Raw genomic sequence first — 13,963 nt, forward strand, 5'->3', positions numbered from 1 at the left:
TTCTTCTTCTGGCTTGTCGGCATTTGGCAGGCTGCTGTCACGGTTACAGAGACCTTTTAAACTTCAGCCATTCTGCAGAAAATATTTTGAACAAATTGTATGAGCTAGCGAGTTGTTTCCCTGAGCTTAGAATTGAATTGATACTGTGTTATTTTTGCCCTGGCATCTTTTTAAGAACATGTTTTTTCTTTGCGTGCAGTCGCTATGTGCTAGGGTTCTGGATTCTGGGTGTGGGCTGTGTCATTCTTCAAGCCACGCTCATTAAAACAAACACACTGCCAGAACTGCCTGATTATTGTCACAAATTTAAGAGCCTATTTCAGCCTTTTTTTTCAATGGAGTTTGTTCATTCTTTGGCGATCTGGATAGGTCCTTTGACTCTGCTTTTGATCGGGGCTCGCAGCGTCCCTCCTCTTGCTCTGGTGGAGTCCTTTCATGCTGCTCAGTGGATCTTTCTTCTGTCCTTCAGTCTCGATGCCTGGCAGGGAGTTTCCTCGATGATCTCCAGCTGTATATTTAAGATCTTCAAGTGAGGCACACTTCCCTCATGTTGAACAGTAGTTTCTTTACTTCTTCATTCTTAGGGATTTTGGGGTCCTTTATCTGTTGCCACTATATTGTAAAGTTGCATGATGTCCCATGAAGAGCTCTAGAGACTTGTCTGCTTGAACACTGACCGTTTATTAATAACACAAATACATGCATAAATACAGTACAGGAAACAGTCCTGACGAGGTGCTATCTACATGCCAACTTCCACCAGGCTCATCACTCCCATGAGACTCTCTATATTATAATGTGGATGGAACTGTTTTCCCAGACCCACATTAATCTTTACAGTCCCAATCACCCTTATACTACACTTTCTTTGCCTTTCTAGCTGGTTAAGACGTGCAATGAAGGAGCTCGGAAGATGGAGCGAACAGAACAGATGTTCACGATCCAGACACAACTCGACTTTGGGAAAATCAAGGTAATGTACTCTAGTCAGATTGTGCCTATATTTTGTGTGAATGTTCCCCCTCAAGCTCACTCACTCGTTATTGTACTGTCATCCATTCACTTGAACTTTGATTCCTTTCAGTTCCACAATTGCTCACTCCCTGACAGTATTTATTTGGTCATTTTTGTCGTCTCTTGTTTCCGCTTTGTCTCTCCTCTAGTAAGTCCCTGTTGCTCCCTCCATTTGGCGATTTGTGATAATTGTTCCTTTAAGGGCAACACAGCAGAGTATGGGTCACCTGGCTTGGAGTACCAGTGGGGGCTCAGAGTGGGTAATCACCCCAGGGGATGGAGTCCTCCCTTAAGCAGGAGGTATGTAGGGAGCTGGGTTGCAGCCACAAGGCTGCTGTTTTCTTATTAATACATCCGTTTTGTGTTCACAATTGAAGTCTGTGAAAGTGCATTGTTACATTTGGCGAAGATAAAATTATCATGCCACTGCCTCTGGCCCAACACCTGTGAGTATCCTGTTTTAATAGAAGTCTTAAAAGTACTCACCAGAATGCCTCTCTTTGGGCGAATTGACTCATTTGTAATATTAAGATATTGCCAGACCCAGAGTAATGTGGAATCAGAAATGATGGACAGGGTCAGTGCATTAAAGAAACTGAAAGATGGACTGAGAAAAATCCCCGTAAAAATAGCGGCAAAGTCAAAAGGTTTAAAAAAGAAACATACAAAGTAAAAAAAAAAAACAAGAAATGAAGTTTAAAAAGGAAAAATTAATGGGACACTGTAAGTAAGCTAAACTCCATGGAAAAGCAGCCAGAAAATAAGTCCAGTGAAGAGTTGAATCAGGAGAATAAGGGCCTGAAGAAGGGAGGCTTGGCAATGAGAAATTAACTGAAGAGGGAAATGCATTGAAATTGGCAGTGTGAATCAGCAATTCAGACAGAGAAAGAAACTGAGATTGTGTACCAGAACAAGATTGCTGAAATGATCACACTCGTAGAAAAGCACAAGAACCAATATGATAAAATGGTCGATGAAAAAGATGCTGAATTGAAAACCTGGAACAAGAAGAAACGTTATCACGCAATCTAAGTGCAGAAACAGACCATTCCTTCCTTCAAGTGTGACAGACCAAGCTGGTGAAAGAACCGTCAAGACATCAGACTTTGTTGTATTGTGATGATATGTGCCTGCATGCTTTATCATGTAAGGTACTTGACAGTACAAGGGTCAACGTGGAACTGGAGAGTAGCATCAGTAATGTATGTAGTCACATAGAACTGAACTCTGTAAACTGCAAGCCTGCATCGAGCAGCTCCATGCAAGACCATATTTGGAACTGCAGGTAAGTCTAACAGTAAAAGTGTTTAAACATAAGCCTCTATGTCTTATCAACGTGCCATCAAGACTGCAACATAAAAAAGCCCATATTAAGTACATAATATGGCATGGTGTCATAATATTAAACTTGGGCAGTGGATCAAATTAGATCCCTGGAATTATTGTCTGAGACCGGACTCCTGTCGTACCAGGTAGACATGGAGGGATGGATAGTTCATAAACATATAGATCACTTGAGGAGTAGAGCGACACATCAGCAGTCAGTGTTACCATTAAGAAATGTTTTTGAACCCGGAAGGACTGAAGTACCTGATTGACCTGATATAGACATAACGGATGTCTCCATGGAAGCAAGTAGTAATGAACTGCTTGTGCTAGAAAAGGGACCCATTATTGCAGTATTGTTGATCCTGTGAAAACATCCCAGCCAAAGAAGTATTACAGGAAACCGAAACCCCCCAGAAAAACTCTACCTAGAATTGTCCAACTCATCCATAAAATGTTCATTAAGAATTTATTACTCAATAACTTAGTTATTGAAGATTGTACAAGGCAGTTAAAGGGGGAGGGATTTTGTGATTTCTGGTGTTTATTCCTTTAAGGGCAACACAGCAGAGTATGGGTCACCGGGCTTGGGGAAGCAATGGAAACTCAGAGTTGGGAATCGCCCGAGGGGATGGAGTCCTCGCTTAGGCAGGAGGCACTGTAGGGAGCTAGATACAGCCATGAGGCAAATTAAGTCTGTGAAAGTGTATCATTACCCTCCTGCTCCCTCTCGCTCCCTCCTTTTCCTTCTCACTCACTCCTCTTCCCCCTTGCTCCCTCCCTGTCTTTCACCCCAAGTCTTTTTTCCCTTTACCCCATCCCCATCCCATGGACAGTTTTTGTGAATCTCTCTTGTATTCCAGGGCTTTCCTCTCATCTCCGCTTCAAGATGGCTGCTGAAAAGTGGCGAGTTGACTGTTTTTGTGGAAGAATCCGGAATCTTTCGCAAAGTGTTTGGGAAGCAAAGTTGCTTCCTCTTCCTCTTCAATGATGTGTTGATTGTTACCCGGAAACGAAGGTATGTTGTCCTTGCTGGTCGTCCCAGAAAAGCAGTACTTGTGTGGGAACCAAGAACGATTGTTGGCTATGGGGCAAGGGGGGGGGGGGGGTGGGTAAAGACGGGGACCATTGATATCAATATCCTGGTTAGGATATCAGAGAATGTGCATGTGGCTATCCCTTTCCCATCAACACATCTGGCAGGGGGTGGGTGGGTCATGTGACACTATGCGCTGGGAGAGGGGTGTCAGGTGACTTCTCCCATAACTCGCTGTGGGAAGATTCCATGTCATTCCTTTTCTCTCTGTAAGGGTTCCTAGAGTTTGGCAGGGTTGAAAGTCAGATGTTGTGTCTGGTTCTGGTGGTGTTACCTGGGCCTGTCCCAGACCTGATGGTTTTGTTCTTTCCTGACAGTGAGGAGAGTTACATGGTGCAGGACTACGCCAAGCTCGACCAGGTGGAGGTGGAAGCAGTGGAGAGTAACGAGTCACCGCACTCTCCCCCAGGGAAGGCGGTGGGTGGTGGACCCTTCCCCCGGTCTGGCTCCAACACACACCTCTTCAAAATCATCATGAGAAAGAACAGTGCCGGAGAACTTGAGCAAATTGTGTTAGCCACAGACTCCGAGTGAGTGCAATCAATCAACTGCCTGGATATGTGTATTCCCATTCATCCGGCTGACCGCACTGGCATTTCCTTAAAGAGTCCCCCCCCCGCCCTCCTATCCTACAATTTCCACTTTGCTGGCCATCACCCTTAATAGAATACAGTTCCATGGGATATCCTACTCGACCAAATCCTCATGCTTCACCTATAAGCGGGAATGATGATATGTCAACAGACTATTCAACCAGGCTGGGCATCAGAGTCAAGTTCTAATGCAAATCCTTGCCCCCTTCACTGTCTGCAGGTTGACCAACAAAGTTGGGCAGCACAGTGGTTAGCACAGTTGCTTCACAGCCCCTGGTTCGATTCCCGGCTTGGGTCACTGTCTGCGCGGAGTCTGCACGTTCTCCCCGTGTCTGCGTGGGTTTCCTCCGGGTGCTCCGGTTTCCTCCCACAATCCAAAGATGTACAGTTTAGGTGGATTGGCAGTGATAAATTGCGCTAAGTGTCCAATAAAGGTTAGGTGGGGTTACTGGGTTACAGGGATGGGATAGGCTTAAGTGGGGTGCTCTTTCCAAGGGCCGGTGCAGACTCGATGGGCAGGACGGCCTCCTTCTGTAAATCCTATGAAAGTACTCTGGGCCAGGAATCCTGTGTATTTCCTTCCTCATATTCCAAGCTATTGTCATTCAGGACAATGCTGTGCCCGAAACACATCTGCTGAGGTCCTTGGCCTTGGCCTGAGATCTGAACTTCAAATTTATGCAGCTCAGGGGGTTGCGACGGGCAGTTCTATCTCCCCAAAAGTGAGGAGAGGCGGGATTCCTCCTCACCTGACCTCGCAGCACCGCCTCCGAGTGGGCAATGGTGCAGTTGGTAAAGGGAGGTGAATGGCGGTGGTCATTCGGAGGCACCACCAGATTCTTCCTCCAATCTAACCGCGCAGTAGTGCCACCTGAAAGGCAGGCAAAGGACATTTGTCTGTGTGTCCATTACCTTGGGGGCAACGCTCCTTTGTTATTTCTTTGATAAAGCCCCCCCAAAAATGTATTCTGCCACCTTCCCCTGCAGTTTCATTCCAAACATTGCTCAACCTCTTGCTAAAGTTCTGATTGGTTGGCAGTCCAGGTTAACTCTGGGAATAACTGTTGCTTTTGCTGAGAAATTCTGTTTCCGACAATCTGCCCATTTTTATTTGGTCCTTTTCTTTTTCCTGGAGCCTCCCCACATCAGTTTTTTTTTTTTCCATTCAAATTTGCAACCTGTACCAGTGAGATTTGAGTTCACAACCTTCAGATGATTAGGCTGTTACCTGGCGACCGCTCGTGCCGATCAGTTTAGTGGAGCTTGGAGTTCAAATGGCCAGAATATGGTAATGTGGATCACAGAACATGCTTAGAGACATAGCAATTTAAAGCACAGAATGAGGCCCTGTTGCCCATTGTCCCTGTGCCGGCCACCAAGCACCTATCCCCCTTTTCCAGCACCTGGTTTTGGGCGCTAGAGCACTTCACGTGCTCGTCTAAATGCTTCTTAACTTGTGAGGGTGTCTGCCTCTACCATCCTTCCAGGCAGCGAGTTCCAGATTTTCACCTCCCGCCGAGTGAAAAGGTCTGAGTATATTTGGAGCCCCCAGCGTGAGGGGATATTGCAGGGTTTAATATTCCTGTTCTCATCCTACCTCAATCTCTTCAATGCTCTGTTTCGTAACAATCAGCAACCCAGATCGTTTAGAACCCGTTTCCTCTTTATTGGAGGAGAGACGAATGTTTGTGGAATTAACGGTCACTCAATACATTTAAAGTTTAGATGTGACCATTCTTCAAACAAATAAATACATGTCCTCCCATTACAATTGGAAAGGGATTAAACCAAATTTTTGCTTCTGGGAGGTTGAGAGATGGTGGAGATGTTAGTCAGACACCGCCACCTGCTGGATGTCAGAGGTGTTGCAGAAAGTGCCAGTTCTTGGTTGAGTAAACATCACTGGTGAGGTGCCAGAGGCTTTGGGCATGCCAAAGTGGTGTTTATGTGCGTGTGGGGTTGGGGTCGTGGTTTGCTAACAATGCCGGGGGTTGCAAAGCAGAGGCAATTGGGGCGGAAGTGCATTGCAACCTCCCTGGTGCCATCAGGTTATGGGGTAATGTGATGCACTGCTGATATTTTTCTTCACGGCAGGAGTGATCAAGCGCGATGGATCAAAGCCCTCCAGGAGGACCATGACGATTTAGTCAACAAGGAAGGTATGGACAGCAGTGCTTCTACGCGGCAGAAACCTGAAGCGACAGCTTCACGCGCGCAGCCAGACTCCACCTGGGGCCTTGTCGGGTAGAAAAAACACAATCCCGCTCCCCAAACTCTCTAATTCCCTTTTGCATGCTGCCTTGTTCCATCGCTTGTTTCCTTGAGGTGCTATGTAGGAAAAATGGAGGTTATTCTTCTCGGAAGGGGATTCAGTACAAAGCAAATGAATCATTGGCAGATTGTTGCTGTAAATTGAGAGATGAAAGTTTGCTGGAACACCAATAGGACTCCATTAGGTCAGATTGTGACCCTTGGCCCCATATAGGGGGTGCAAAGCGCTACTCCATGTCCTAACTGATGAGTTGGGTGTTCTGGATCACATACAGGTCACCAACACTTGAAGTAGCGCAACACTATTTTATTAAAAGGTTAACTATTTAAACATACTCTCTTTGAATAAGGGACTTTAGATCCACCATTAGGACTTTGATTTAATGTCTCAGTTGAAGTGACAACTCTCACAGAGCAATGCTCACCCAGCATCAGCGTGGTTAGTGTCATAATATACACCAGTATATCATGGTGCAGACACACACTGATGGACACACAGTGGGACCAATCAACACACACAACACCGCAGCCAATCACCAGTGCGAGCACACACACTATAAAGACAGGGGGCATCAGAGTTCCCGTTCATTCGAGTAGCAGCTAGCTAGGAGCACAGAGCTCACAGCCTGCAACACAGACGTTCACCATGTGCTGAGTGCATCAACTGGTTAGGACAAAGCAAAGGTCTTTAGTTAAAGCTGGTACCGTATTTACCCACAGTTCAAGTATGTTTAAATAGTTAACCTTTTAATAAAATAGTGTTGCGCTACTTCAAGTGTTGGTGACCTGTATGTGATCCAGAACACCCAACTCATCAGTTAGGACATGGAGTAGCGCTTTGCACCCCCTATATGGGGCCAAGGGTCACAATCTGACTTGAAACTGTCAAGTGGGTGCCCCCTGTCAGCTAATAACTGTTGGAGCCCCAGATGTTGTTAACGGTATGTGTGAAGTTCTTTCAGGATGGTAGTTTGTGGAAATTGGGGGAGTTGTTGGGGGTCAAGGCTTCAGCTGGAATTCACACAGGGTGCAAATGATCGGCCCATGTAATTCTGCAGCATCCATTTTCCCTATGCTGCCTGTTGGGCCTCAGGCCTGGAGATATGTTTTGCGGGCCGCAAAAGCTGTGGGGTTGGCCGGCTCCCTGACTAGGGACAGAGAAAGCAGATCGATAGCTGGGTCCATTCCACTCTCCCAGCTGGTAGAGTGGCAGCACCAAGGGATTGGAATGCTCGCACGCATTGAAGAAGGGCGTGTGAAGCTATATTGCAGATTTGGAATGATCCCCGATGGATTGGCTTCCAGGTTCCTGCTAAACTTAAGAGGCTCCTGTTCCGCAAACAATTTAAAAAAAAAAACTCATCCTCTTGTCCCTCTGTCAATATTTACATTGATAACCACTCCTGTGAAGGAGGTTTTACTGTATTAAAAGTATTTTCATTCATGCCAGTTTTTGACGTAGGGAATGACTGTGATTCTTTCCTTTCCCCTAGGTCTCCCACAGGTGGAGATTATCAAAGCACATCTGTCCAAGCAGCCAGATGAGTTGTCACTCCAGCAGACAGATGTTGTAGTCGTCCTCCAGAAGGTTGATGGTAGGTCTGAGGCTGGAAAGTCAGCCCCTGGGTAACAGGTCTCTGGCGCGAGTCTCCAGTTAGACCCCCAGAACTATGCAAAGTTGAATGATCCGAGCAAGGAAGACACCAAGAGGGTCTTGCACTGCAGACAGTGATCTATGTGACCCTGTTGGGAAGCATATGCATGCAGCCATTGTTAAAGGATAGGGTTGGGTCAGCTGTGATTCCTCTTTGAACATTCATTGGCAATGGCTGTTGATACATGTGGAGCCCCAACCCCTCCCTGTTGTAACTTTCAGAGAGGGTGGGCCAGTATGAATAGAATTAAAAGAATCATACAACACAGGGGGAAGGCCATTAAACCCAAGGCGTCTGCCAGCTCCACAAAATAACTATCAAAATAGTTTCATTTCTCTGGTCTTTTAGATGTTGTCATTTTCAAATATTTCCCCAGTTCCCTTCTAAAATCTCTAAAAGAGGATTCTACTTCCAGCGGAGCAGTTAACACCCTGTGTGTGTTATTTTGAAGACATTGTTCCTTGCTTTTTGCTATTTTGAGCTCATTGCCTCTGAGTCCAGCTTGTAGAGTAAATGATGTTTAATAAACAGAGTGATTATTGACACCACTCAGTGAGCTGCAGGTGGGGCCTGAGGCTTTACATTTACAGGCATCTCTGAACCTGTGACTGAAACTAAAGCAAAGTCGCCCAATTTTAAATCTTGTTTATATCTCCAGCAAATCACAGTGAGTGCAGGATAATTACGTATAAATGATGTTTTTAAAATCAATCCCAATCACATCTGGCAGTGCGGTCTCCCAGCGAGATTGGGTAATTACCCTGTCAATCACCTCCATTCTGACCAGGACTTATGGGCTAATTCTGCGCGATCAATATATTTTTCATCCGAGTATTTTTTCTAATAACTTTCTCTCTGTAGAGTGTTCACCGGTCCCAGGTGGGGGGCAGCTCCACTGATGCCAGCTGCTCACTGGTACCTTGGCCAAGGGTCCTACCTTCATGCCCAGTGTTGTCTCAGCATTGTGACTGCGGTGGTTAACACAACCCATTCCCGCCCATAAATCTCTGGTGACCGTGCACTGTGGGCTTTGCTGAAGTGATTCAATTGGTTTGATCGCTCCAGGGGCTAAGATTGGGAGGGGCTAGAATGTGGGCACGTGCAAATGTCCGGTGAGAGCAGGATTGCTCTGTTTCTATGATGCCTCTGTGGCCAAATAGCCTGTGTGAGGTTGAGGTTACTCAGACAGAGAGTATTGAAGTTTCTGGCACCCTCACTGATATGAATAAATTAGTTGGTTGGCAGCTAATATTCTATTCCCTCGTTACCAGCCTCCTGCTCCGTCCACCATACCAAAGGTCCCATCTGTAGCAGTTTTCTAAAGACCACTGCCTGCCTTTGACAGCATATCTCCTTCACCCCAATAGGTTGGTACCGGGGAGAGCGGATCCGTGATTGGGAGCGAGGCTGGTTTCCAGAGTCATGTGCCAGGGAGATAACCAATCGCATTGCGGTACAAAGAAATGTCCAGCGAATGGAGAGGCTACGGATCGAAACTGATGTCTAGTTTTTGCATCAGGACCAAAGTTCCGTCTGCCAATGCCAGGGCCCTGGCATGATGGCATCTGGATTTTAACAAACTACCAGGGCTATGGTTACTGACTTGGCATCCAGCTTTGGCCGCTAGAGGGTGTAATTGTAGCTGAATGACTCATTGAAATGATCAATGTGCATTTCTGAGAATGTTAGGAAGGGGCGGTTAAGGAATATTTTTTAAAATGGAATATGACTGCGATCACAATTGATTAGTATCGCTGTCACTAGTCTCTTTGCTGATGATTCTGCCCTGTGTGTGTGTGTGTGTGTGTGTGTGTGTGTGTGTGTGTGCGCGCGAGAGAGATATTTTATATTTTTAACTCCGGATCCATGCAACGGGGGATGGAGGTACGGGGGACTGCACTGTTACTGACCTTCTCGTGAATGAATTTAACTCTCTATTCAGAGTGAAATTCCAGTCTCGTGCAAGTAGGTTCAGTAACAGCATCCAGCATGGGCGATTTGAAAACATTTTTGTACAGGTTGCTGTAGATTGCTGCCCAAGTTGGGATGTTGTGGAAATCCAGTTCCAGCCACCCAAAACATTGATTGTTCATCCCAGTTAAGCAGAGATCCTGATCTACGTTGAATGTCAAAGGGTAAAATTTGAGCTGTGATTGTTCCCTGTGCACGTTTTCGATAATGAGAGGGAGGGTGAGCAGGTGTGGTTGTGTGTATGAGAGCGGGAGAGAGACTGTACAACAGCGAGATTACTACTTTAGCTCAACTCGCGAAGGAATGATTGACCGATTGTATGGACTCCCACAAAGATTCTTGATCAAATCTCTCACAGTAGCACACAACATCCCATCTTCAGAGTCTCGGCTTCCATCATAGGTGGTCGGATTTGGGAGGGAACGTGAGAATTTTAACCTCCAAAACCTCACAGGGAAGCCCCAAATCATCTCGTTCGCTATTCACACCAGCCTGGTGCTCATTATCAGTGAGTGCTCACTGAGCACCAAGGAGAGGCAGTGCACTGAGTGGAGCTTTGAGGCCAAGCAGTGGCTCTGTGAATCAGCAAATGATGGAACGCAGGCCATTATTGTCAAGCCTGGAGGGTTCACACTAGGAGATGGGATAGGCACTCCCCCACACCCTCACAAACAGGAAATGAATGGACTCTTCCTTACCAATTGGATCATTCTTGACTGTTGGGCAAAAAGCCCCCCCCCCCCTTCCTAACTCTTCCCCAATCGAAATCCAATATTTTCGTGACCAATAAATACTGATTTCTTTGCCTGGGTTTTGCTTATCGCAGTGTCCTAATATAAACTCTTGGAAACAACATGGAAATCTTGGAGGAGTTGCCAACCCTCTCGACAGTTTGCAATTATCCCGTTTTACCCAATACAAAATCGAGGGGGGAGCTTGTCTGTGAGCTGATCATCGAGGAAGGCTGGGGTTACAGAAAGAAACATTTACTCCACAGTTTGACAACATTGACACTGTTTAACCCGCCTATTTGAAGTGATTATCGCAACAAACATTCGGGTCAGGGAGGTGTCTTTATTACGACCCTGCTTTATTTTGTGGAGAAAGTGGGTGGGGGTTGAAGGATTGGTGCAGGTCTGTGTGTGTTATGTGCTGGGTAGCTTCCCCTAGCAATTCTGACTAAGTGTCAGAGATTGATTATCCCGGCAGCACGGTGGCGCAGTGGGTTAGCCCTGCTGCCTCACGGTGCCAGGGTCCCAGGTTCAATCCCGGCTCTGGGTCACTGTCCGTGTGGTATTTGCACATTCTCCCCGTGTTCGCGTGGGTTTCGCCCCCGCAACCCAAAGATGTTCAGGGTAGGTCGAATGGCCACGCTAAATTGCCCCTTAATTGGGAAAATGAATTGAGTACTATAAATTTATTTTTTTTAAAAGAGATTGATTGTCCCTTTGTTCCACTCCCCGATATCCACCAGCTACTTGCTTCACCTCACGTGAAAAACTAATGCGTTATGATGTCTGTCCCTCAGAGCCTTTCCCTGTGAATTGCCCTGGTGTGGCACTGTATCTAGGCCCCTGTGTGGCGTGCCCTGGTGTTGTGCTGTATCCAGGCCCCTGCATGGCTTGACCTCGTGTTGCACTGTATCCAGGCCCCTGCGTTGCTCGCCCTGGTGTTGTGCTGTATCCAGGCCCTTTTGTTGCTTGACCTCGTGTTGCACTGTATCTAGGCCCCTGTGTGACGTGCCCTGGTGTTGTGCTGTATCCAGGCCCCTGCGTTGCTCGCCCTGGTGTTGCACTGTATCCAGTGCCCTGTGTGGCGTGCCCTGGTGTTGCACTGTATCCAGTGCCCTGTGTGGCGTGCCCTGGTGTTGCACTGTATCCAGGCCCCTGTGTGGCTTGCCCTGGTGTTGTGCTGTATCTAGGCCCCTGTGTTGCTTGACCTCGTGTTGCACTGTATCCAGTGCCCTGCGTTGCTCGCCCTGGTGTTGCACTGTATCCAGTGCCCTGTGTGGCGTGCCCTGGTGTTGTACTGTATCCAGGCCCCTGCATGGCTTGATCTCGTGTTGCACTGTATCCAGTGCCCTGCGTTGCTCGCCCTGGTGTTGCACTGTATCCAGTGCCCTGTGTGGCGTGCCCTGGTGTTGTACTGTATCCAGGCCCCTGCATGGCTTGATCTCGTGTTGCACTGTATCCAGTGGCCTGTGTGGCGTGCCCTGGTGTAGCACTGTATCCAGGCCCCTGCGTTGCTCGCCCTGGTGAGTGTCGGGACCCCTCCTGCCCAGGCCAAACATGTACAGTTTGAGGAATCACCTGGTTGTGTGCCAGGGTTTCTCTGGATGTACCGCAATGATGGGGTCAGGCAGGAAAATCTCCCGAATGTCCCTTCCCCCCGCCCCCGATCCGCACAATGTGCTCCTGAGCCGGGGTAGAGTTGGGGATTCCCAGGTTTGATTCCCACCCCGTGCTAACATGTTATTGATTTAGGAGAGGGTCAGCTAGGGTCTCGCCTTTGCCCATCGGAATGCCAGCTGTGAATGTGTATGTCGTCATTGGTTAATGCCTTCCACCATTCCCAACTCGTTTTCCATCACATCCCAACTAACTTGTGAAAGGCAGAAATTTAAAAGTGGGCTCAGGGCTGAGAAGAGTGTAGGTAGGCTGCTTGTGTATTGATCTGTTCCACTATTGAACTCCCCCCTTGTTGAGATTACCTGCTCGTAACTCACCTCCTGCCATCTGGTGGCCAATGCTGGAATTTGCCAAATGTTTATTAATTACATGAAACATATTCCTGAGATTGGAAGTTTTGAAATAATGTACAAATAAATCTTGCTTTCGATTTGTTTTGGGTTTTTTCTGGACTGATGCCTGCGGAGTTTCTTCGGCTCTGTGTTAGGGACAGGAGGGCCATGTGAAATAAAGAACGCTATTACACATTGCCGTTTACCATCTTGACTCCAGCCAATTTTCAGAAAGTATAATTGCTGTTGCAATTCTGGAAGTGCAGCAGCCAGTGTGGGTAAGGTGCCGCGAACAGCAATGTGCCAATGGGCAAAGAATCTGTCCTGAGTGACGTTTGTTTTAAGGATAAATATTAGGCTGGGACACCAGTGATAACTGCCCAGCTCTCTTTGTAAGTGTCATGGGAATGTTTACATCCACCTCCGAGAGCAGATTTAATGCCTCATGTGGAAGGTGGCGCCCCCAAAATGTTAGTCAATGTTGTGTGCAGTTGTACTTGAACCTGTTACCTATTCATTCAGAAGGGATTGTAACATGGAGAGGGGGAAAATACCATTGACCGCTGGTAAAGGGCCTTTTGGGTCGCATGGCCTTTATCTGGTCTTAATGATAATTGTGTACATTTTGGCCTCAATTTTCTTGAAACAGGACTTCCTGGTGGCTGTCAGGGTATCTGCCCCTGTGTACTTTACATTCCATTAAACTGAGCCCACCTAAAACTCAAATAAAAGCAAAATACTACGGATGCTTCGAAATCTGAAATATAAACAGAAAATGCAGGATAAACTCAGCAGGTCTGGTATCATCTGTGGAGAGAAACAGAGTTAACGTTTCAGGTCTAAATGACCCTTCCACAGGGCGGTAGGAGGGTCATTTAAACCAGAAACATTAACTTTGTTTCTCTCCACAGATACTGCCAGGCCTGCTGAGTTTATCCCGCATTTTCTGCTTTTATCTCATTCAAAACATCGCTGCCTGTGTCCTGACTCTCACTAATTCCCATTCACCTTTCACCCCCGTGCTCTTTGACCTACATTCTCTCCCGGTCCAGTAACATCTCTGTTTAAAAGTTCCCACCCTGGTTTTCAAACCCCTCCGAGGTCTTACCCCACCTGACCTCTGTAACCTCCACCCAACCTCTGAAACCTCCAGTCCTAATGCACTTCAATCTCCAGTTCTGGCCTCTAGCGCATATCCAATTCTAATAGCTTCACCATTGGTGGCCGTGTCTTCAGCTGCATCTGACCTGAACGCTGGAATTTCCTCCCTCAGCTCTAGGTCATTCTAACATTGCTT

The 13,963-nt window shown here is 47.0% G+C and overlaps 1 protein-coding gene across 1 annotated transcript in view; it reads left to right on the forward strand.

Annotated features, from left to right (window-relative positions):
* The window catches only part of arhgef16 (Rho guanine nucleotide exchange factor (GEF) 16), a 74,734-nt gene extending 61,965 nt beyond the window's left edge, over nucleotides 1-12,769 (forward strand). The window contains exons 10-15 of the mRNA XM_072478031.1: nucleotides 881-973; nucleotides 3,204-3,358; nucleotides 3,754-3,966; nucleotides 6,124-6,188; nucleotides 7,794-7,895; nucleotides 9,323-12,769. Coding sequence (XP_072334132.1) covers nucleotides 881-973; nucleotides 3,204-3,358; nucleotides 3,754-3,966; nucleotides 6,124-6,188; nucleotides 7,794-7,895; nucleotides 9,323-9,462 — 768 coding nt within the window. The 3' untranslated portion in view covers nucleotides 9,463-12,769. The remainder of the gene's footprint in view (nucleotides 1-880; nucleotides 974-3,203; nucleotides 3,359-3,753; nucleotides 3,967-6,123; nucleotides 6,189-7,793; nucleotides 7,896-9,322) is intronic.
* Nucleotides 12,770-13,963: the final 1,194 nt, after the last annotated feature.

The sequence above is a fragment of the Scyliorhinus torazame genome, chromosome 16, assembly GCF_047496885.1.
Source record: "Scyliorhinus torazame isolate Kashiwa2021f chromosome 16, sScyTor2.1, whole genome shotgun sequence".
Lineage (NCBI taxonomy): Eukaryota > Metazoa > Chordata > Chondrichthyes > Carcharhiniformes > Scyliorhinidae > Scyliorhinus > Scyliorhinus torazame.